Source organism: Diabrotica virgifera, chromosome 1 (assembly GCF_917563875.1).
Source record: "Diabrotica virgifera virgifera chromosome 1, PGI_DIABVI_V3a".
Taxonomy (NCBI): Eukaryota; Metazoa; Arthropoda; class Insecta; order Coleoptera; family Chrysomelidae; genus Diabrotica; species Diabrotica virgifera.
In genome coordinates, this window is record NC_065443.1 from 108,691,168 (window position 1) to 108,717,967 (window position 26,800).

The 26,800-nt window shown below is 33.0% G+C and overlaps 1 protein-coding gene across 4 annotated transcripts in view; it reads left to right on the forward strand.

Annotated features, from left to right (window-relative positions):
- LOC114326938 (zinc finger protein 845-like) overlaps positions 1-26,800 on the forward strand; it is a 99,859-nt gene that overhangs the window by 67,958 nt on the left and 5,101 nt on the right. For 2 of the 4 annotated variants that reach the window (XM_050658449.1, XM_050658439.1), the window contains one exon: positions 21,221-25,279. The exons of 1 other annotated variant lie outside the window; for it this stretch is intronic. In XM_050658449.1, the coding sequence (XP_050514406.1) occupies positions 21,221-21,610 (390 nt within the window). In that variant the 3' untranslated portion in view covers positions 21,611-25,279. Of the gene's footprint in view, positions 1-21,220; positions 25,280-26,800 lie in introns of those variants that run through there. One more of the 4 variants, XM_050658459.1, reaches the window with a different exon arrangement.

Genomic DNA, 26,800 nt, shown 5'->3' on the forward strand with positions numbered 1-26,800 from the left:
ACTTAAAATTATTTTACAAAAAATATTTTACCATACTAGTGAATGCATAAATTAGTTACTAAATTAAATAAACAACCAAATTTGATAACTATCCTAGAAATTTTTCTACCACAGGAACTTTCCTGTACCAAATTAATTGTTAGTTAGTATATTGTATTTACGAGTAAGATCAGTTAAACTTTTAATTTACCTAACTCTTAACCCTCCGTTAGTCGCTAGGATAAACGGAGCATCAAGAGTCGCTACGGTGTCAGAGACCGACAATTTAAAAAAATAGTTATTGCTATAAAATTCGTACAAATATTTTATATTATGTATAGGAATGACTGAAAAATATTTTTGAAAATGTTTTATTGAAAAACAACAGATATAAAATGAAAAACCGCTTTCATTTTCACTTCCCTCATCGTCAAAATAATTTTCATCGTCGCTAGGAACCATTTCCCATAATTCCATTCCAACGTTGTTGTTCGGCTTCAAAGGACATCTATAAATAAGACTTGATCAAAACTTACCGATAAAATGCAATAATAAGATGCTAAATCTTTACCTGAACTGCAAGTTATGCCAATAAAGTAATAACCACACCGTTAGTCGCTACGGAGTCTTACACCGAAAATAGCTATAAAACTTGCACAACTGTACCCAAGTAGGTAAGAATGTACACTAACACGAGGTTAGTTGATAGGAAGAGGTACAGAAAGTGGCGATAGAAAAAAACCGTTATTTTGTAAATCCCGAATGAATAATTCTGTCGTCGGTGTGTGACACCGATAGCGACTAACGGAGGGTTACATTTACTTACATCTTGAGAACATAATTATAAAGTATGCTTTGAAACAAATGAATGTTAAATGTATCAACCAAATTATTTATTAATATAAATAGTATTAACTGGTGTCACAAAAGCTGGTAATACTTTGGTAGTTGAAATTTTTGTAACAATTTTTTATATATTAAATTTCAATTTTTCAACCGAACATTTGTTGGATATGACATTTGTTTTGGGCGAAACTATTAGAAATTATTACCAGCTTTTGTGACACAACTACATGTAGAAACTATTTACTTCATAATATACTTCTATAACGTTCATTTGTTTCAAAACATACTTTATACGTTCTCAAGATGTAGGTAAATTAAAAAGTTAAAAACTGATATACAATATCAATTGGGTACAATAAAGTTACTAGGGTAGAAAAATTTCTAGGGTAGATATCAAATTTGGTTGTTTATTTAATTTAGTAACTAGTTTATGCATTCATTAGTATGGTAAAATATTTTCTGTAAAATAATTTTAAGTTATTAAATTCAATTGAATTGTACTAGTATACGATTTATTTTAATCTTTAATTACGTTTTTATTTTCATATTTGATATTTTAATGTATGTTTCTAAAACGAGATTATAATTATTTTTTTTTGCAAAAAAATTTTTTAATAAAAAATCCGCAAAAACGTAAAATCTATAGTTTTTTTTTAAATATCTACAAAACTAAACATGCTAGGTGCATACAACCTTATACCAAAAGAAAGGTTGTAATATTTACTACAAAAGGCAATACTCATATACAGGGTGTCCCATTAAAAAAAATGAGCAAATTTTGTATTTGCAAATAGTGATCACACTGTATACTCTATGGCTATATGTCAAATATGTTAATTTATTTAAAAATAACAGTATACTAAAAAAACTTTGGCATATCATTTAAATTTTTATTACCTTGAAAGCCTAATTCACAGCCCTTTAAATATTACCATTTCTCAATAAAAGTGTACATATTTCGAAAATTGTTACCTTTAGGCCTATAATACCTTTTATAAATTCTTAATACTTTTAAAAACTATATTTAAAAATGATTTAATATATAGGGTGTTCCATTTAAAAAAACACAACTTTGGTTCGTACCGTCGTTCTGACTCACCCTGTATAATCAAAAATAATTTTAAATTATAGACGGCTTTGATATACATTAATTTTGTTTAAAACATTTTTTTGTATATCTCATAATTTAGCCGTAATCAAAGAAAACCAGAGGTTTGGCGCATCCTGTTTATAACAAAACTAATGTGTATCAAAGAGGTCTATATTCTAAAATTATTTTTGATTATACAGGGTGAGTCAGAACGACGCTATGAACTAAAGTTGTATTTTTTTAAATGGAACATCCTGTATATTAAATCATTTTTGAATATATTATTTAAAAATATGAAAAATTTGTAAAAGGTCTTATAGGCCTAAAGTTAATAATTTTCGAAATATTTTAATTTTTATTGAAAAAAATGGTAATATTTATAGGGTTGTGGATTATGTTTCGAAGGAAATAAAAATTTAAGTGATAGGTCAAAATTTTTAAAATATAGTGTTATTTTTAAATAATTTAATATTTTTTATTTTTAGCCATAAAATATACAGTGTGATCACTATTTGCAAATACAAAATTTTCTCATTTTTTTAAATGGGACACCCTGTATATTAGTTTTGCATTTTGTAGTAAATATTACAACCTTTCTTTTGGTATAAGGTTGTATGTACCTAGCATATTTCGTTTTGTAGATATTTTTAAAAAACTATAGATTTTACGCTTTTGCGGATTTTTTATTTAAAAATTTTTTTGCAAAAAAATAATTATAATCTGGTTTTAGAAACATACACTAAAATATAAAATATAAAAATAAAAACGTAATTAAAGATTAAAATAAATCGTATGCTAGTACAATTCAATTGAATTTAATAACTTTAAATTATTTTACAAAAAATATTTTACCATATTAATGAATGCATAAATTAGTTACTAAATTAAATAAACAACCAAATTTTAAATCAACCATAGTAATTTTTCTATAACAGCAACTTTCCTGTACCAAATTAATTGTTAGTTAAATTGTATTTAGTTAAACTTTTATTTTACCTTTTAAATTTACTTACATACATCTTGAGAATATAAAAATTATTATAAAGTATGCTTTGAAACAAATGAATGTTAAGTGTATCAGCCAAATTATTTATTAATATAAATAGTATTTACTGGTGTCACAAAAGCTGGTAAAATAATTTAAAGTTATTAAATTCAATTGAATTGTACTAGCATACGATTTATTTTAATCTTTAATTACGTTTTTATTTTCATATTTTATATTTTAGTGTATGTTTCTAAAACCAGATTATAATTATTTTTTTGCAAAAAAATTTTTAAATAAAAAATCCGCAAAAGCGTAAAATCTATAGTTTTTTAAAAATATCTACAAAACGAAATATGCTAGGTACATACAACCTTATACCAAAAGAAAGGTTGTAATATTTACTACAAAATGCAAAACTAATATACAGGGTGTCCCATTTAAAAAAAATGAGAAAATTTTGTATTTGCAAATAGTGATCACACTGTATATTTTATGGCTAAAAATAAAAAATATTAAATTATTTAAAAATAACACTATATTTTAAAAATTTTGACCTATCACTTAAATTTTTATTTCCTTGGAAACATAATCCACAACCCTATAAATATTACCATTTTTTTCAATAAAAATTAAAATATTTCGAAAATTATTAACTTTAGGCCTATAAGACCTTTTACAAATTTTTCATATTTTTAAATAATATATTCAAAAATGATTTAATATACAGGATGTTCCATTTAAAAAAATACAACTTTAGTTCATAGCGTCGTTCTGACTCACCCTGTATAATCAAAAATAATTTTAGAATATAGACCTCTTTGATACACATTAGTTTTGTTATAAACAGGATGCGCCAAACCTCTGGTTTTCTTTGATTACGGCTAAATTATGAAATATACAAAAAAATGTTTTAAACAAAATTAATGTATATCAAAGCCGTCTATAATTTAAAATTATTTTTGATTATACAGGGTGAGTCAGAACGCCGGTACGAACCAAAGTTGTGTTTTTTTTTAAATGGAACACCCTATATATTAAATCATTTTTAAATATATTTTTTAAAAGTATTAAGAATTTATAAAAGGTATTATAGGCCTAAAGGTAACAATTTTCGAAATATGTACACTTTTATTGAGAAAATGGTAATATTTAAAGGGCTGTGAATTAGGCTTTCAAGGTAATAAAAATTTAAATGATATGCCAAAGTTTTTTTAGTATACTGTTATTTTTAAATAAATTAACATATTTGACATATAGCCATAGAGTATACAGTGTGATCACTATTTGCAAATACAAAATTTTCTCATTTTTTTTAAATGGGACACCCTGTATATTAGTTTTGCATTTTGTAGTAAATATTACAACCTTTCTTTTGGTATAAGGTTGTATGTACCTAGCATATTTCGTTTTGTAGATATTTTTAAAAAACTATAGATTTTACGCTTTTGCGGATTTTTTATTTAAAATTTTTTTTGCAAAAAAATAATTATAATCTGGTTTTAGAAACATACACTAAAATATAAAATATGAAAATAAAAACGTAATTAAAGATTAAAATAAATCGTATGCTAGTACAATTCAATTGAATTTAATAACTTAAATTATTTTACAAAAAATATTTTACCATATTAATGAATGCATAAATTAGTTACTAAATTAAATAAACAACCAAATTTTAAATCAACCATAGTAATTTTTCTATAACAGCAACTTTCCTGTACCAAATTAATTGTTAGTTAAATTGTATTTAGTTAAACTTTTATTTTACCTTTTAAATTTACTTACATACATCTTGAGAATATAAAAATTATTATAAGGTATGCTTTGAAACAAATGAATGTTAAGTGTATCAGCCAAATTATTTATTAATATAAATAGTATTTACTGGTGTCACAAAAGCTGGTAATACTTTTGTAGTTGAAATTTTTGTAACAATTTTTTATATTTTAAATTTTAATTTTTTAACCGAAAAATTTTTGGATATGACATTTGTTTTGGGCGAAACCATTAGAAATTATTACCAGCTTTTGTGACACGAGTAGGTACATAGATACTATTTACTTCTTAATATACTTCCATAATGTTCATTTGTTTCAAAGCATACTTTATACGTTCTCAAGATGTAGGTAAATTAAAAAGTTATTAACAGATCTTACTCGTAAATACAATATAACTAACAATTAATTTGGTACAGCAAAGTTGCTGCGGTAGAAGAATTACTACGGTTGATTTAAAATTTGGTTGTTTATGTAATTTAATAACTAATTTATGCATTCATTAATATGGTAAAATATTTTTTGTAAAATAATTTAAAGTTATTAAATTCAATTGAATTGTACTAGCATACGATTTATTTTAATCTTTAATTACGTTTTTATTTTCATATTTTATATTTTAGTGTATGTTTCTAAAACCAGATTATAATTATTTTTTTGCAAAAAAATTTTTAAATAAAAAATCCGCAAAAACGTAAAATCTATAGTTTTTTTAAAATATCTACAAAACGAAACATGCTAGGTACATACAACCTTATACCAAAAGAAAGGTTGTAATATTTACTACAAAATGCAAAACTAATATACATAGTGTCCCATTTAAAAAAATGAGAAAATTTTGTATTTGCAAATAGTGATCACACTGTATATTTTATGGCTAAAAGTAAAAAATATTAAATTATTTAAAAATAACACTATATTTTAAAAACTTTGACCTATCACCTAAATTTTTATTTCCTTGGAAACATAATCCACAACCCTATAAATATTACCATTTTTCTCAATAAAATTGTAAATATTTCGAAAATTATTAACTTCAGGCCTATAAGACCTTATACAAATTTTTCATATTTTTAAATAATATATTCAAAAATGATTTAATATACAGGGTGTTCCATTTAAAAAAATACAACTTTGGTTCATACCGTCGTTCTGACTCACCCTGTATAATTGAAAATAATTTTAAATTATAGACCTCTTTGATACACATTAGTTTTGTTATAAACATTTTTTTGTATATCTCATAGTTTAGCCGTAATCAAAGAAAACCAGAGGTTTGGCGCACCCTGTTTTTATGAAAAACCCTATTAATGGAGTATAGGCTCATATGCTAAAAGCGAAAAAATTTTTTTTTTCAACCTCCCGTTTTATTTTTATTTTTTTGGCTACAGCGGATGCACCAGGAAATCGCTTTTGGTGTCCATGCATGGGTAATAAGAACGTGCACAAAGTGATATATATGAAGCATTTTAGTAAGGGGCGTGTGTATGAAGGATTCCAAGAAAACCACTTTCTTTATTAATTCTCCTTTTTTTGGGTGGTTCCGGGAAAAAAAATGGGAAAACTGGAAAACTCTTCGTTCTGCTCCACCACAGAAACCAATGCAATATTAAATTCTTGGTAGGCATTCATTTTACGCACGTAATAAATTATTCAAAACAATGAAACCGAAACCGAAAAATAGAACACGTCCTATTTCATGAAACACGTTTCAAGAAGATAAACATGTTTCATGGGCATGAATCACACTCGTTTCATAGATGGGCGGACATCTATTTGTTTAGCAGTGTTTTATTTCCATGAAACGTGTTTCACGTTTCATGTTTCTTTGGTGTGCGAATTCCGAAGATAAAAATGTTTCACGCGCATGAATCACACTCGTTTCATTGGTATGTGGACTTCTATTTGTTTAACAGTGTTTTATTTTCATGAAACGTGTTTCATGTTTTATGTCTTATGTTTCATGTTTCTTTGTTGTGCGGCTTCCCTTAAAGATATAGGTAGAAGGCACAATGTAGAGCTAAAAAGTCTTGTAATATTTTTTCTAAATTCAGTCGTTTGACCAAAAAACGAAAATACATTTTGATATGCAGATTGCAGTCTGGCAACGACGTGTAATACAAAAATCTAAAGGTAGACAGTCAGAATTAAAAATAGTAGGTCAATTGATAGGTAGTAAAGTAATGATGTAAATATTAACCAAACCAATATCGATTTCGGCACGGATCTAGTGTTTACATTTTTTCACCCCGTCCGTGGTCGTCGCCTAATATCAAACAAACCAGGAATTTGGTTTGTTTTATGTTACTGACATTCAATATTTCACGTAATTGGTTAGTTTTATTCTGTACCAAAAGAACAGGCATTTCTTAACAACGGGGAACGTGCGAGGGATTTCTCGTGCCGTAGTTTTGTCGCACTTGTCCTTTTCACACAATAAGAATTGAGTCGCACGAAGATATTTTGCTGTTTGTTTGGTATATTATTTTTATTTACACTTTGTGGCTGAGGTAGGTACATGATACGATGTCGGGTATGTATCATTACGATGTATCATTACAAATGGGTATTTTTTGTCCATACTTTTATCCTAATGTACTGTAATGCGTATTTAATTCATTTGCAATTTCTATTTTTTCAGTTATTATTTCTTATGTTTTTAATTAAAAGTCTTGTTCCGTCTCCTTATGGTTTAGTTAATTTTTGTTTCGATTTTATTTTACATGTAGATGCATATCAGAACATTCCTAAAGCTTAAGTAAATTATTTTCCAGAAATCTCTTAATAGATTAAAATACATTCATTCTTACCCATAGTTCTGGCTAATATTTTTTGTCAATTGTATTCCTGATCCTCTTTATAAAGTTAGGTATTTGGAAAGTTTGTGCGGGGCAAGCTATGTTGCTGCTTCTTAGAAGGACAGTGATGACGATTTGTTAATTACGTTTTTTCCAAAGTGAAATTCTGTACAAGAGATAAAGACATTTTTGCTTTCCCCACCCCACGAGATTTCTGGTCGAGAGCTTTTTGTAATTTTAGTAGGTAGTAGCGAACAACACTTTGATCTGTAAAGACCTGTAGCAATCAATAAAGAGTTCTATCGAAAACTGTCGTCATATATTCTGTCGTCATATATGTCGTCGAAAACATATATTCACGGTAAACTAATCGTGAATCAAACAAGTCTTAATTTGTTTTTATAATCGTTGTTCTACTAAGTTGTTTGCGGGATCTTGGATTAGCGCATCTAATTAGCTCATACAATCTATGTAATAAAACTATTCTAAATGGGAAGTAAGCCACAATTGAACTAAAAAAATGATTTTATTAACGTTTCGACATCCGATTTGGGCGTCGAAACGTTAATAAAATTATTTTTTAGTTAAAGTGTGGCTTATTTCCCATCTAGAATAGTTTATTATAAAAATTTCGCAAGGAAACAGCTTCAGAACATCATTACAATCTATGTTTTTCATGTACAGAATTGAAATTCATCTTCTGTCATCCATTCATTTATAAATGTTGTTCCCCTCGTTTTAAATGTTGTTTTTAGATAAATTCACACAAGACGTGACCGCCGCCCTACTCCAGTTTTCACCGAGTTGTTTACCCTATAAAACTAAATATAATTTCGTAGAATAAAAGGTATATTTTATATGGAGCGAAATCAAATTATAGCGTTATGTTTACTTTATCGTCGAAGAAAGAGAAGTAAGAGGAACCGAATTCATCGAGTCCATCCTTAAAAAAGATACGATTTATATATTTCAATATTCACACATATTGATGGAACACCCTCTATACTCAACGTTAATTTCAATTGCAACTTGTATGTAAAATAAAGTTTATTATAATATACTTAGCAGTTTTAATTACTGTTGTTATCAGTAACATATAATTAATTTTGCTGTACTTATAAAATTTCTTTATCACCTAATTCGTCAAATTAATTAATTCAAATTAATTCGTGCACTGTTAAGTGCACGGCATACACCATTCCAAGCATTTCTCGTCAAGTTTCTATATTTATATATTTCTATTGTTTTGTCCCAAAGAACAGGTCTCGCTTCAATTAATGTTATTAATATTTCACTATCAATCTGAGATATCATAATATAAAATATATGCTCCTACTTCAAACAGCCACAAAGTGTAAATGAAAATAATGTACCAAACAACCAAAGAAACTACCTTCGTGCGAGTGAACGACAGTATCATATGAAAGGAGGCATTAAGTTCCTATGCTACTGGCTGCCGTCTGTTGTTGTAAGCGAGGGACGGCATAAACACGGCGACTTCACCGAACGTTCCAACCACCGTCTACTGAGAAAGGCTCCATATGATTACATGCGCCACCATTGGAATGTCGTCGTGCGTTCTAACCCTCGCACGTTTAAATTCTTATAATGTGAAACAGCACTAAAGGGTGCAATATTTTATGAATTACCCAGAGCACTAAATGGAAGGCCTATAAATTTCTTGTAAAATGTTTTGCCGGTACTTCTTGAAGTGCCTTTACAAACACGACGTGAAATATGGTTTCTTCACGACGGAGCCCCAGCACGTTTTTCCAGAACTGTGAAAAATCTTCTGGATACCACTTATCCTCGTCGTTGGATTGGTAGGAATGGACTCATTCTGTGGCCACCACGAGTCCCGAATTCAATGTATTGGATTTTTATTTTTGGGGACATCTGAAATCGTTAGTGTATGAAACGCCTTTTTTTAATGTTGCAGAAAGTATAGACATCATTTTGTTAAGTATGGCATTACTGGATAACAACTGGATTCGTGGTATCGATGCATGTGTTCGCGCAGGTGAACTTTGAACATTTATTATAAAAATTATTGTCAATTAAGTACGAACAATTAATTTAGTTTTTAGATCAGAAGTAAACAAATTACTGATAGTCCGAACATGATGTAAAAAACTAAATTAGAATTATTAAACGTCGTCTGTTGTATTATTTTAATTTCCACTGTAAACTATGTAATTCAGTTAAGTTAAAACCCTTGCATTCGACACCTTTAAAGCTTATGGTAGGGGAGCCCAAGCGGGGATATTTGCAGTAACTCGAGCGCGTCAGATTATTACATGGGGAGAAACCTTGTACCCTGTAAATGTACCTATACCATATATTGGCTCTTAATGCAGGGGAGTTCGTTAAGGGGGGGCCGAAAATAAAATCTATTCTTAGAAAAACTCGAAATGGTCAGATTAAGATAAAGTAAGTTAAGCACATGCAAAACAGTATATATTTAAAAAATCTGACGATTTGAGCGAGGCGTAAGGAAATGGATGAGTCCCAAAATTTCACAAGAAAAAGCGAATATTTCGCGAAATGAATGACAGATCGAAAAACTAAAAAATACGTGCTCAATATTTTTCAAAAATCTATCGAATGATACCAAACACGACTTCCCACGGAAAGGAGTGGGGGTAAATTAAAAGTTTTAAATACGAATCCCGCGATATTTCGCGAAATGAACATCAGATCGAAAGACTGAAAAATACAATTATTCAATATGTTTGAAAAATCTATCGAATGGCACCAAACACGACCTCCCACAGAGATGGGGTGGGGGGTTACTTTAAAATCTTAATGGGATCTCCCATTTTTTATTGTAGATCTGCTTTCTTTACGTAAAAATAAGTAACTTTTATTCGAGACATTTTTTCGAATTATGGATAGATGGCGCTATAATCTAAAAAAACGATTGTTGGAAATGAAAAATCAAATTAAATATGGAAAGTCCCCACTAAAATGGAAAACTTGACTTACCTTTTTTTGGTTTTAGGACCTACTATTCATTACCATTTGCTCTCTTAAACTCTCTTTGCGTGGACTCTTTGCTCCCCTACCATTAAATAAATACTTAATACTAGCTTAGTTAAAAGATAAAGTGTTTCTTATTGTAAATGATTGACATTTTATCAATTCGTTTAAAATTATTCCATATTTTGATAGATTTCAGAAAAACATTAGGTACAAATCATTTTTCCTATGTAGGTGCATTAATAACATTTTAGGAATTAAACCGTAAAAGCATTAAAAGTAATTACGTAAAAGCATTGATTAAAAACTACCCTGTGTAGTTATTAATCAATGGTAAAAGTTATAATTTATGTAAAATTTTGAGCCTTAATCCAAAACCTTAATTAATTCAGATTGTAACAAAAATGCCCTACTATTAAAGCAAGAAATAATAATTTTGCAGGTAGGTACCTTTGGGATGTCAACAACCCTAAAAATCACACCTCAAATAGTAAATAAACAAGGAGTTGGCCACATTGCCAGATCTACGCCACGTTGCCAGGTCATTTAAATTTATGAAAATAAAAATTCACTTATATGGAGAACAATGTCATTTTTTTGGAAACGGTTAACTTTAGAAAAAAATGTTATGGACTTTTTTGTTCTATATCCATAACTTAAAGGTACGCACTATTTTCGGGAACACCCTGTATATAATAGATAAAAAATATATTTATTATTATTTTTGTGTCGATGTTCGATATCGAACGGAAAGTTACATGAAGATGGGAGCGGAGAGCCTTCAGATTCATCGTGAATTTCCTTTCGGTCATCACTGAATCTTCTACACCATTTGGGAACGTGTTGAACAGATATGCACTTTTGCCCATAAACTTCGATTAACTGATGATAAATGTCAATAGGTGAAATTAATTTTGCATTTAAAAAACGTATCACAGCATGAATTTCACATTAGCCGGTAACAGTGATCGTGACCTCCATCTTCAAAGGCTGCTAGGCCGACACTGAGCAATGCAGAGAGACTAAAGTGGTGGGGTAAAGGCTAGGGAGAGTTGATGTGTAAGGCAGTGTTGCCAGATTTCTCCTAGCACATCGCACTCTTTCTCAGCGGCACAGGGGACCTTATTTTACAAATGACCCTAGTAAGATACATTTGTTAAAAAGTTCTACTCACAGATTTAACCGCTAATGCTTTATTAATTGTTTAAACAATAAAAACTGTTTTTGTATAAACAATCTTAAAAATATCTAAGCCAGTAATTGAAGGTGAAATTCGGCGATACCGTGTAATTTTCCGTGTCGCCACCGAATTGCATGAACATTTGGATTTAGGTTCTACTTACCCTCCACTTCACTTTTGGACTGGAGCCCAGGGTTGCTTTTACCCTGGAGAAAGCCACCCCTTCTCGAGGGTGAAAAATGTACATATGTCCAAAATAAGTCCGAAAATGGATAAATTAACTAATTTTGAGCAACTTTAATTCTATAGAGTTTTTTCACTAAGTCATTACTTTTCGAGTATTTGCGAGTGAAAATGTTCATTTTCAACAAAAAAAAACACGTTTCTAGATGGTTTCTAAAAAAATTAGCAAAAATCTAGCTTCAACCAAAAAACGAAAAAAAAATGGTGTACTTATATACAGAGTGAGTCTGTAATTTGGAATAAATTTAATATCTCAAATAATAATTGTTTTTTTGAAAAATGCTCAGACCCGTCGATTAGTATATCAAACTGTCCTTTTTGACATACAATAATAATGTATACAGGGTGTCCCAATTTAGAGATATGACGTCATCGTTGATTTTCTTAAATGGTAATACTGTCATTCTGATAGCTATTTGAAAAATGCTCAGACCCGTCGATTAGTATTTCAATTGACTATTTGACAATAATTGAGGGCAACATTATGAGCATTTGCTTAATTGAAATAATTAAATTCAATTATTATTTGATTACTTGCTTTTCATAACTTTGTTATTTTTTATTATCTTGTAAATGGTAGGGAATAAAAATTTGAAATTTTGCAGTTATGTATAACTTTACACACCCTATCAAAATAGCTATAAAATGACAGTGTTGCCATTTAAGAAAATCAACGATGACGTCATATCTCTAAATTGGGACACCCTGTGTACATTATTATTGTATGTCAAAAATGACAATTTGAAATACTAATCGACAAGTCTGAGCATTTAAAAAAAAATAGTGTTTGAATTATTGAATTTATTTCCAATTACAGACATAACTTTGATATTTTTTATTATCTTGTAAATGGTAGAGAATAAAAATTTGATATTTTGCAGTTATATATAACTTTACACACCCTATCAAAATAGCTATCAAAATGACAGTGTTGCCATTTAAGAAAATCAACGATGACGTCATATCTCTAAGTTGGTACATCCTGTATAAATTTTTATTGTATGTCAAAAAGGACAATTTGAAATAATAATCGACGGGTCTGGTAATTTTTCAAAAAAACAATTAGTATTTGAGATACTGAATTTATTCCAAATTACAGACTCACTCTGTATTATTATGAAGGCTGTAGAACCAGTAAAAGCAGAGTTGTAGCTCATAAGAAGTAGGTTCTTATTCGTCAAATCATATACTATCGGTTTACAACGTTCTCCGTCTTCCGATACCAGTTCGCCATTCCTCTCTGTCCGCACATTGATCTACTTGCAGAGTCTCCTTCATCCATGGCTTTGTTTATTCCTGATTGCCAACTTTTCCTCAGTCTACCTCTTCTTCTACTTTTCGGTTTCCAGTTTTGTACTTGTTTTGGCTTTCTGTCTTCGTGCAGTTTTTGTACGTGACAAAACCATCTTAGTTGTATTTCGTTGATTTCGTCATTTATTGTGTGTATGACGCTCCTTATTTCTCGTATTCGTTCATTGGTGACATCTCATTCGTCAAATTCCAAATCGAATATTTCAACGTGAAATAACCAAAAAAATGAAGCACTTTTCGGGAAAATTCATCAAAACTGTGTTTTTGTTTTGATCATCTCATTAAAAAAGTTTCGATAAGTTTTGCCTGAAAAGTGTCTCATTTTTTGGTTATTTCATGTTGAAATATTAGATTTGGAATTTGACGAATAAGGACCTACTTTTTATGAGCTACAACTCAGCTTATATTGGCTGTAAAGACTTCTTAAATAACTTTATTTTTTATGACCTACATTTTTGCTAAGATTATTTTTTTCGATGAAATACTTACTTTTCTAAGCTATTTGTGAAAAGCCGTCCGAAATCGTGGTTTTTTGTTGAAAATGATCATTTTTTACTCGCAACAAAAACAAAATTTGTTTATTTGTTCCTGAAGTGGAAATCGAAACGTCAAATACACTTAGTTTCAAAGTAAAATTGTGCTTATTCCCAACTAAAATAGTAAATTGCATTAACAGGCCACAAGAAAATAACTTCAGACCAATATTAAGAATGAATTTGTATAAGGTTGTGATCAGGCACGTAGCCAAGGGAGGGGTCCATGGGGTCCGGACCTCTCCCAAAACTACCTCGGCTTTGGTACCAAGGCAGCAAGTTTATCCTTAAGTTATTATTAACATTTTTGAAAAAGTGAACGTAATTATTATTATTTTTTACTAGGATTATTTCTGTTTTTATTCAGTGCACGGATCAACTTACATCCAATTTAAAAATCAGATTTAGCAAAAACGAAAATATTCTATCAGCATTTCAAATTCTTTTACCTGCATTTGCCTCTACAGAAAAAGTAAAATTGCTAGAAAATTTGGCTGCCTATTACTCCCGCTACACTTCTCTTGCAGCAATAAAAGCTGAATATGTACTTAAGTATATGTTATGGTGTAACTGTAATACAATATATCATCTTTGGAACCAAATACCAAAGTTCTCCACGTAATGAAACATTGTAATAAAGATTTGTTCTCTAAACATTGAGAATTTGAGAAATTCTTTACAATTTTGGCAACTATACCTGTCACAACGGCCAGTGTAGAACCTCGTTCTCAACAATGAAGCGAGTAAAAACTTTACTCAGAAGCAATATGGGAAACGAAAGCGTTTATTGGCTCTTTGTTCCGTTCATTGGAACGTCGAAAGCCAAATATATAGATATCAAATCATCATCACAGATGTCATAGAGCGAATAGCATAGCTGAGGTGGAATTGGGCGGGTCATGTAGCCAGAATGGAGAACGGTGGTGGACCCAAAAAATTACAGTGTGGAGACCACGAACGGACAGAAGAAGTAGAGATAGACCACCTACACGATGGACAGACAACGTCAAAAGGGTTGCTGGCAATGGACCGTGATAGTGTGACGTCAAAACGTCAAAAGGTTTCCAAACACGTTGTGTCTAGGTATACGCTAACGTGTACGCAAATAAAAAAAAAGTTAGGTAGAATTAAACGTCATAACAAATATTTTTCTATCAAACAAACACTAAACATATCAAAATAGCGTGTATCAAAATATACAGCAGTTGTCTATCAAGTCTCTTAGTGATTAGACGTGTTTGATTTAAAAGTCGATTCACTAATTGCCGCAAAAAATACACAGTTTGTTTACCTTTTACTCATTTATTTGGTTAAGTTTTTTGGATTTCTACAAGTAAGTCGATTCATTACTTAATTTATCCTGGGAAATTATACTTAAAAATCCGACATCTGTCTGGGACGGATGTCGGGAACTTCACCTGGCGGCGGGAAGCCGCCGCGATCTTCAAATATAAGAATCGAGGATATCAGGGTTCTGGATGGCATGGAACTCGACGATTCAAATGTAAATATTAATCAAGATGGTTTTCGCGGATTTACAGAAGCCGATAAGAATAATATTGCAACAGGGGACAAAAATCAAGTTTTTCCAGCAGATAATGATAACAATAAAAGCTCATTAACAACAACAGCAAGTAATTTAGACCAGCCAAACCAGTCTTTCAAACGCGATATTTCCATTAATAATCGATTTACGTCAAGAGATACAGGTCCGTACTTAATTTTTGTGGAACACGAAGTTTTGAATGTGGGAAGATTGCATCCAATGAGACTTGGTGAAAAACTGTTAGCACTTTCGGAATACGAAAAATCGATCTTAGAAATTAGTAGCGTGGGTCGTAATAGACTTAAAATTGAAGTTAATTCAGGGTTAGTTGCGAACAAATTAGTGGAAAATTCGGTATTCAAAGACAATAAACTGATAGCTTATATCCCCTCACATTTAACTGAAAAAAAAGGTATTGTGAGATCGGTCGATACATATCTGACTGAAAATGATCTTGTTAAAGTTATAAAATCAGAGTGTTCTGTTCGTAAGGTGCAAAGAATGTTTCGAAAAGTAATAAAAGACGGAGTGATTGAAAAAATCCCCCGTCAAATGATAATTGTCACATTTGCAGGGAACAAAATTCCCCAATTTATTTATATAAATAAAGTGAGATGTCCTGTAGACACGTACGTTCATCCTGTTATGCAGTGTTACAATTGTCTTCGTTACGGTCACTCTGCATCTCAATGTAAAGGAAAAAAGAAATGCCGAAACTGCGGCAAAGAAAATGATAACGAATGCACTCAATGTGATAACTTCTGCATTTTTTGTAACTCTAATTCACACAACTCGACAAATCGAGATTGTTCAGAGTATAAAAAACAAAAACGAACTAAGGAAGCAATGGCACACCTTAATATTTCTTTCAAAGAGGCCGAAAAAGTTATTGACAATCCTGCCTACACTAGTATTGTTCAAAAAAACAGATTTGCTCCGTTACTGTCATCCACTACTGAATTCCCTTCATTAGTTTCCAGGCCAAATACCTATTCCAATATTGCTCAAAGCTCATCAAAACATTTGCCTTCCATTGCAAATATTTCAAATACTGCAGCTTCTACTAGAAAAAAACGAAAAATACACCCATCGTCTCCTACGCTTATTACCGCTCCAAGCGAATTTAGCTTTTGTGCTAGCCCCGTATTCCAGTTCGGAAACTATAATAAAAATGTATCTAAAAATAACGATGAACATCTTAAAAATGAATTCGCTACTACTTTGAAGGATTCAATCAATAATTTCTTTTCAGACATTCCTGCTCGAAACCCTGCGATTAATAGTTCAGTTCCCTCTATACAAGATGTAGAAAATATAATTAACAGCGTGATTAAACATTTCTTTACCTGATATGGCCAGTTTAAAAATTGTCCAGTGGAACGCTAGATCAGCGTACTCTAATAAAAACTCTATTACGCAACTTTTTACAGAAGAACACTTTGATATAGCTCTTATTTCGGAAACTTGGTACAAACCTAAGTATGAAATGTTTTTACAGGGATTTAATATTGTTAGAAAAGATAGACGTAATAAACGAGGTGGAGGTGTTAGCATAATTATCTCTAATAATATTAAATACAATAATATAGTATTCAACCAAACATTTAATAAAAATATTGAAGTTTGTGGCATTGATATTGATGTCAATGGCACCAAAATATCTGTGGTTAGTATTTATCGTCCAGGTAGCATTGCAGTCACAGTGAACGACTATGTTTCTCTTTTTCAACAAATTCCGCATAATTTTATTATTGGTGGCGACTTTAACGCCCATCATGGAGCCTGGGGCTCTATAAACAATGATCATAGCGGTAACATACTCATGGAAGCTTTAGAATACTTCGACAACTTTATCATTGCAAATGACGGATCTCCTACCAGAGTATCTGCCCCTGGCTCTCCTCCATCATGTGTTGATCTTACCCTCATTTCGTCCAACTTTAGCTCACAATTCTCTTGGTCTGTTAAAGCAGATACGTATGGCTCTGACCATTATGCTATCACATTTGTGTTACAACAACTCAGAATTGATAATATTAATATTACCCCCATTCATAAATGGTCTATGCGAGAAGCTGATTGGGCATTGTTTCAAACAAAAATTGATAAAGATTTCTCCGAGATTCCGCTTTTCAACAATACTAACGAAATGATTAACTTTATCACCAATTCAATGACATCCTCGGCGGATTCAGCTCTTAAAAAAACTTACCCCTTCTCTCCTAAAAAGGCTCCTCATCCCCCTTGGTGGGATGAGGAATGTCAACAGTTAGTTACCCAAAGGAAGGAAGCTTACAAAACGTACAAGCGCAATATGATAACTTCAAATTATATCAATGTAAAAAAAATAGATGCGCTCTGCAAAAGAACCTTCAAATTTAAAGCCAAACAGGCTTGGGCAGACTATTGTACTCAACTCAATAGGAATTCAAATCCCTCGGAAATTTGGCGCCGGATTAATAGATTTCAAAAGAAGAAAAATGATATCCAACCATGTGAAGAAAATGAGGCGGAAATACTTTTTCATAAATTAGCTCCAAGTTTTGTTAGTCCTTACATTCACTACACACCCACCAGTAATCATGATCATTCTCTTCTAGCCCCAATTACACTAAGAGAGTTAGAACTTAATATCAAATCGTCAAAACTTACTGCTCCAGGCTTAGATGGCATCAATTATATGATGATTAAAAAGCTCCCTGACTCGGCGAAACACTTTCTTTGCAAAATATATAACAATATACTTTCAGGAGATACGGATTACCCCTCACTAAAACAGTGTCTAATTATTCCTATTCCTAAGGTCAGTGACAACAAAGCTCTGCGACCCATTTCTCTAATGTCTTGTGTATTAAAAACTTTGGAAAGAATTATCAAACTCAGATTAGAATGGTGGTTAGAAAATAATAACATCCTCCCCCAATCCCAGTTTGGTTTTCGGCGAGGTAAAGGTACTCTCGACTGTGCAGCCAATCTTGCAACGGAAATTCAGTTGGCTTTTTCAGAAAACCATTATTCAGCTGCCTTATTTTTAGATATCTCTAGTGCTTATGAAAGCGTGCTGTTGGATTGTTTATATGAAAAGTTAACATACATCCATATACCACCACAATTTGCATTTATTCTTATTAATATGTTCCTCAGACGACAGATCTTTATAAAATGCAATACAAATACTCTAGGTCCTAGAGAGGTTAACTCGGGTCTGCCACAGGGGTCGGTGTTGAGCCCGCTTCTATTTAATATCTATACCCTCGATGTTCACAACCTTGGTATGAACGCAAGAATTTTACAATATGCTGACGATTTTTCTATATACACTACTAATAAAAACTACTCTCAATGTGTTAGTAATCTTAAGTATATAGTGCATTGCTGCTTTAAATACTTTCCTGAACAGGGATTTGAAATATCACCTCATAAATCTGCTATTGTATTTTTTACCAGACACCAATTGCCAGAACTTAATAGCCTTACAATTCAAAATCACACTATACCTGTTTGCAAAACATACACATATTTGGGTATCACATTTGATTGCAAACTGACCTGGTCCGATCACATATCAAGATGCATTAAGAAAAGTGAAAAAAGTCTTAATATCCTAAGAGCAATTAACAGATATCATTGGGGCGCTGACCCTAACATTAACTTGATTTTCTACCGAGCGTACACTCGATCTATCCTAGATTATGGTTGTTTCTTGTATGGATCAGCCACTAATTCCAGACTTTCACAAATAGATAGGGTACAGTTCAAGGCTCTACGCATTGTTCTTGGTGCATTTAAATCCACTCCCACAGCTGCTCTCCTTGCAGAGTGTGGCGAACCCCCCATGCAACTTCGACGACAGTTACTAGCTGAAAAATTCGTCGTTAAACAAAAACGATTTACACACAACGACCTTATTAAAAATTTAGGCATCTTAACTGCATATAGCTACACTAATAAATACTGGCACAACAGAAACTGTCCCCCTCTAGCTGATGCATTTGCAACAGTCTCAAACATCGAACTACGTGATGATTCTGGTTTGCCGTTCTTCACGGCTAAATTCGATATATGTCTTACACAACCAAATATTATTTTTCCAGAATATAATGATAACCCAGCAATTAATAACATATCTATGCAAATAGAATTAGAGAAATTAGGTAATGTACATAAATTTTTTACAGACGGATCCAAATCCCCTACTGGAACAGGATGTGCAGTGTATAGGGAAAACACAAACGAAAGTTTGTTGTTTAAACTAAACAAAAACTCTACAATCTTTACAGCAGAGGCACTTGCTATATTTAAGGCTTTGGATTGGGCAAACAATTCACTGCTACCCTTGTCAAACTTGGCCATAATATCGGATTCGAAATCTGTTTTATCAGCTCTGGTGTACCCGGTTACCTCCATATACAATAACTCAATAATCGTGGAAATTTTGACAACCTTAAGAGCCTTAGATTATAAACAGATAAATACATTCTTCATATGGGCCAAAGGGCATTCCTCCATAACGGGAAACGAAACAGCTGACAAACTGGCAAAAAGAGCTATCACTGATGGCAAACAAGCCCCCGAATTAACGCTACAAGACGCATTATCTATATGTAAGCAAAACTTAAGAACTAAATGGGCAGACAAATGGACAACAATTAGATCTAACAATGCATTTCAGTACTGCACGCTTTTTCCAACACTTCCTTCTACAAAGCTTTCTAAAAGAAGCCATCCCAATAGAAAAATTAACACCAAATACATTAGGTGCCTCTTTGGACACGGAGCAGTCAACTCCAAGCTTTATAAGATGAAATTGGCCACATCCCCCCTCTGTGACTGCAGTGACAGTTTTGACGACTTTAATCACTGGATTTTTCAATGCAGTCATAATTCTAATGCCACCTCTTACCTTATTACGGAACTAACTAAATTAAAAATCCCGTTTCCTCAAAATTATCTTTCCATTATGCTGGAGTGCATCCATAATCCCGAAGTAAGAGCTATTTTTTGTAACTTTTTGGGTCGTACGAGGAGACGCTTATAATTTCCTCAACTTTTAGGTCTGTATCAACCAATCCAAATTGTATTCAGTTAGGTATTAAATATATATGTATAGATTTGTAAAAACTGTATTTGTACCAAATAATTGTATTCAGTTACTGTATTTATATGTACAGATTTGTAAAAATTGTATTTGTACCAAATTGTGTTCAGTCATATGTATAGACTTTTAAATGTTATAAATTTTCGTGGCAAAACGGGTTCTTCCCAAAGCCAATAAACCAAAAAAAAAAAAAAAAAAAAAATATACAGTCACTGCCCACGCTAAATAGTCACTAGCTTGTTGAAGTTTAACTTTTTTATTTGCGTACATTTTAGCGTATACCTAGACACAACGTGTTTGGAAACCTTTTTTTGACGTTTTGACGTCACGACTATCGCGGTCCATTGGTTGCTGGAAGCCCAAGATCGACAGAACTGAAAGAAATTAGGAGAGGCCTATGTTCAACTTTGAATGCAGAAGGCTGGATGATGATATATCAAATAACCCAAAATTATTGGGTAGACAGCTGAATAGAAGACCACTCTTTTCTACGGAATTCTATATTTCGTTAGTAGTCACTAACATCAGGGAAGCTAAAATGATATTAAAGATACAATGGTGAAATTAGCTGTTAAAAACAACTTACTTTACTAGAATGAGATTGTCGTCATATAGATGTTATACTTAGTAAAGTAGTAAACATTTGTTATTGCAATTTTTAAAATATTAAAATAGTTTTTTCAAGTTTTGCATATGGATCTAAAATTTATTCTGAATATTTTTTCAATTCCTTACCGTCTAACCTAACAAAAAATGAGTTGTATTTGGACCCCCCTCAAGAACATTTCCTGGCTACGTGCCTGGTTGTGATTATTTGTTCGGACAATCTTTATTAATTAAATTGTTACTTTTAGGCCAGACATTTTCAAGAAAAGAAGGAAAAGAAACAATATGTATGTGAAATATGTGCAAAAGTTTATTATTTTAAACCTAGTCTACTGCAACATCTGTATTGCGCCCATCAACAAGGTGAAGCGAAGATCTACATGTGTTATTCATGCACATATAAAAGTTCCAACAGAACCAAATTCATTGCGCATACGAAAGTGCATACAAAACAGGAGTTCTTATATTGCGCCAATTGCGAATATAAAACTGTTAGAAAATTGAATCTCATTCAACATATGGTGAAACATGCGGATTCATCGAAATTGCAATTGCACAAGTGCAAAGTGTGTTCTTTTGAGACAAAACGAGCCCATACTCTAAGAAATCATGTTAAATATACTCACGGAACATTGTAATAAACTAATGCCTGGTTGCACCAACAGATCTTAAGCTTAAGACGTGCCTGAAAGCGCATCTTACGGAACATACGCGTTGCACCATTGAGTCTTAGATCAATTTTCAGCTTGCCACAATGGATTGCCAGCTGGATTAGGATCTTAGATCAATTTTCAGCTTGCCATAATAGATTGCCACGTAAGTGAGACTATCTATAAGATGAGCTGAGCTAAGCTGGAGCTTGAGATTTGTTAGTGCAACCAGCCATAAAAGTCAAACGATTAGGAACGCACGTCATAGATTTAATAGGGAGTTTTTGTGCACACAAATACGTAAACGTAACGCATCTTTTTGACATATACGCTTGCGCATTAATGGTTGAACTCCCGTATCGCGATACGTATTACCTAAGGTTACGGGCTGGTACGTTAGGTTCATACGCATCCCTATCGAGCCGAAAGTCACCGAATGCACACGAGGATCTTGCCCGATTACCTACCAAATGAACATTTCATCAGCGTACTACCTGTTTATAACATTTTAAGGTTATATTGGTTATTGGTTTAGTCTATTTGAGTAAAATTATTCTGTGTTTGTAATTGGAAATTGGAGCTTCATAATAGATTTAAAATTTTATTGTTTTTAAGTTGTCTATTAATAAAGCAAAACAAACAAATCTTGTATTAATTTAAGAAATACAGTGATCACCACAATTAATAACTAGATAAACAAATGACCTAGTTTCAGTAAAATTTTCAAATAAATATTACCACACTATTTACATTATATCTACTGGAATTCTGATGTAGGTATACAATAATTTACAACTAAAAAGTAGGTATAAACAAAAATAAAACAATTTTAACCTAAGGAAAAATAATATTTTTATATTTAAATAGAAGCAATTAAAACCACACAATTTCATCATTCATTTATCTTTTTTTACATTTGTATATTAATTGTATATTGTGTGAACATTGTTTTATTTTTTTAAATGTCAACAGAATTTAAAAATGACTTTACGATTTGCTTTACGTTACGTTAAGGCAGTTACAAAAACTACCTATTTTAACATTCATCCTCTACGACACGTTAGTTGCTTTACGTATACGGAGATGCGTACGTTACGTAGCAACAAAAACTCCCTAATGATATCATAACCCACCAGTACAAACTTGACGGCAGACAAATTCAACAAATTTTTCCTCATATATTAGTTTTTTTCGCTACCGTCAAGTTTAACAGGAAAGCGCTGTTGCCAAATAAAAAACATATATATTTGTTTACCAAAGCAGTACCGGCTACAATGTTTCTCATTATCTTTATGGTAGGGGAGTAAAGTATGCTAAATGTGCAGTCACTCGAGCGCTTTGGGGACCTATTGGGTTGTGGAGAGTAGGTCATAAAACCAAAAAAATTTAACCACAGTTTTCCATTTTAGTGGGGACTTTCCATTTTTAATTTAATTTTCCATTTCCAACAATCGTTTTTTTTTTTTAGATTACAGCGCCATCTATGCATAATTTGAAAAAATGTCTCGAATAAAAGTTACTTATTTTTAGGTAAGGAATCCAAATCTGGAATAAAAAAGGGATCCCATTTAAGATTTCAAAGTAACCCCCCTCCGTGGGGGTTCATGTTTGGTGCCATTCGATAGATTTTTTAAAAATATTGAATAAGTGTATTTTTCAGTTTTTCGATCTGATGTTCATTTCGCGAAATATCGCGGGATTCGTATTAAAAATATTAAATTTCTGTGCTCTGTGCGTAAAGCGAGGTAAGTCCAAGAATGGTCGATATTAGAAAATGCACTATCTGTATGTTAGAATTTGATATCTACAATGGGTGTATAATTTGTCAAGTAAAATTCCATTTCTAAACTGAGACATTAATGAAAAACAATATGTGTAAAGCGTGTTAAGTACTGAACTTAGACGCATGATTATTTAAGAAACAGGAAGACTCAGTGTGTTAAGTCCCACAATTTTGGGACTTAACACACTGTACACTAATGAGTTATTAAGTGCGCCACGGGACGTTGCAAACTTTAAACGCGTTTATCTCAAAACGGTGTTTTAGGACTAAACTCTCTTTACGCATAGAGCACAGATTTATCCCCCACCCATCTCCGTAAGAAGTCGTGTTTGGTATTATTCGATAGATTTTTGAAAAATATTGAGTACGTATTTTTTAGTTTTTCGATCTGTCATTCATTTCGCGAAATATTCGCTTTTTCTTGTGAATCTTTGAGACTCGCCCATTTCCTTACGCCCCGTTGAAATCGTCAGATTTTTTAAATATACACTGTTTTGCATGTACTTAACTTACCTTATCCTAATCTAACGATTTCTAGTTTTTCTAAGGATAGATTTTTTTTTCGGCCCCCCCTTAACGAACTCACCTGCATTAAGAGCCAATATATGGTAGAGGTACATTTTCAGGGTACAAGGTTTCTCCCCATGTAATAATCTGACGCGTTCGAGTAACTGCAAAAATCCCCGCTTGGGCTCCCCTACCATTAAGAGTGTGAAAGAAAGATATACTATAAGTGTCAAACTGACATTGTACTGTAGAAGGTTAAGTAAGATTTTTGTTTGTTTATTTTTTCTTCTTTTATGGTCTTTGGGAGCTGTGCCCATTTAGCCACCAACATTTCTTAAAATTAACGCCTAACTAAACCTACCCTACAACAAAACTATTACGAACCTAATCAAGGATAGGGAAGGGAAAGTGAAGTTGGTTAAAAAAATAAACTGTATGGGGTTGTCCTCATCCCCAGAGCAAAAGCCCGCTTCGGTGTAGGGTAGATTTTGAAAAAGGTTATAAATATTACCTAAATCCAAATTTTCAGAAGTAATTGCAAAAGAGCTCTAAAATTATTGAATTTTTCCCGAGTGACACTTTGACAGTTTTAATTTCAAAATTATGTCGAAAGTGTCACGAGGGCAAAAATTCTATATTCATTTTATAGATCGAATGCAATTTGTTGCGATTATTTCATGAATAAAACTGTTCAAAACCAAAATGTTATTGTAATTTATTTATGTACGTACAAATTAGTACAATTAAACACACAGTTATTATAAATATTTGACGATGGAAAGTCATCACTTTTGTAATTTTTAAAACATTAATTGTCATTAATGTAACTTTTTTTTTGGGAGGTGAGAATCTTCAAAAGACCGTCTGGGAAGTTGTCCCAGGTGTGTCGGATTCGATCCGTCACGCTTCACCGTGCCGAACCGCCTACCGACTAAACTCACCTCCTCTTCCTCCAGCCGACAGGTCTGGAACCGCTCTTGGCGAGCATGTCTGACCCGTCGACCTTACTCATAACTCCCCCCGGGCACCCTCTGCGTGCACTCCGTAGATTAAGCGGCCACCCAGCCGCCCCGTCCCGCACACATCCCGCACAAAGACCGGTCGGTGAAGACGACCGTTCCGTGCAGCCCATGTGCGGGTGGGGCGACCGGGGTGCCCCCAATCCAACATGAACTAGCAAAAGGATACCAGTCGACAGTTACGAGCAACTCCAAACATTCGTGCTTTCATCAATTCGCACTCACACTCATACCCATTCATTCTACAGTTAAAAGGAAGCAGTCAGTGAGGTTGGGTGTAAAAATGCTCCCCTACTACCTGATACCAAACAAAAAAGAGACTAAAAAAAAACAAGACAAAACAGAAAGTAAACAAAACAATACAAAGGCGGTCAGCATGGGTCAGATGTAAAAGGTCCTCCCCCTGCTGACTACCGCTTACAACACGCAACACATTTGAGTAATAAAATTGATTTAAAATGATAAATACATATTGTATAAATAAGATTGAAGAAGTAAATAAAGAGATAAAACAAGATAAAATAAATAAATAAGTAAAACTAGTTAAAATAAGACAGACAGCGCAGGTTGGATGTAAAGATCCTCCCCCCACTGGCTGCCATCTGCGACACAAAAATAAAAACGTTAAAATAAATAAATAGACGGTCATCCTGCTTGCAGTCGCCTCTCTTTCTCCTCTTTGTGCTTCATTGTCTTCGTGACAAAAGCAATGATCAGGTCGAAGTCTCTCTTGCTATTGATAGGCTTTATCAATTAGCTCGTGAGGATCGCCTAGAGGGGATCCCAGTCCCAGCTGCAGCTCGGTACGTCCCGCCTGGTATGCAGGGCACACGAAGACGACATGCTGCGCGTCATCCACTACTCAACACTCAGGGCATAGATCGTCCACGGTTTTCCCTATACGATGAGTAAACTTCCTGAACGATCCATGTCCCGTCAAAAATTGTGTGAAATAGTAGCTGACGCGCCGATGCCGGCACTCGTACGACCTCACCACATCTGGAATCAGGGATCTCGTCCAGGCCGCCTTCTTGACTTCGGCTGCCCATTCCCTCTGCCACATCTTCTTTTCCTTTCTTGTGGACCTGAACCTATTGCCCCGTTGCCCCTCTGGTACATTCGGACTCTTTCTCTGGCCAGGATGTGCACCGGTACAGACCCAGCCACCACCTGTAAGGCAATGGATGATACGGTTCTGTACGCGCTGCACACCCTGATCAGAGGTTTCCTTTGTGTCCTAAGAAGCACGTCTTTATACTTTTTCATTCGAAGGACCTCGTGCCACACTGGGGCTCCGTATAAAACTATGGATAAGATGGATTGTGCCATCACTATTCTCTTCTGGGATCCAGGACCCCTATATTTGGCATAAATTTATTTAGTATAGAGGTCCTTTCTTCTGCCTTCCGACATGCTTCTTGTACGTGTTGTCCGAATTTAAGCTTGTCGTCGAAAATAATTCCGAGGTACTTAACCGTCTTTTGGGGTCTTATTACAGAGCCTTTATATCCAAATATTATGTCATCTCTCTTTCTTGGTCCCCTCAAGATAATGGATTCTGTCTTCTCTACTGCTAACTTTAGATCATTTCTCTCTATCCAATCTGCGGTCTTCTGTATTGCTTCGTTTACTTTTTGTATTATTCCCCTATTCATGTCGTCTTCGACCAGTAAGGCTAGGTCCTCCGCGTATGCAATCGCTCTCACTCCTCTCTGCCTGTTTACTTCTAGTACCCCGTTGTATAGTATATTCCAAAGTAAGGGTCCCAGGACTGACCCCTGGGGTACACCCGCGGTCATTTCTTTCTTCTTTTTCTTCGATATGCATACGGTTCTTTCAGATAGGTAGTCCTTTATTATGTTGGACACA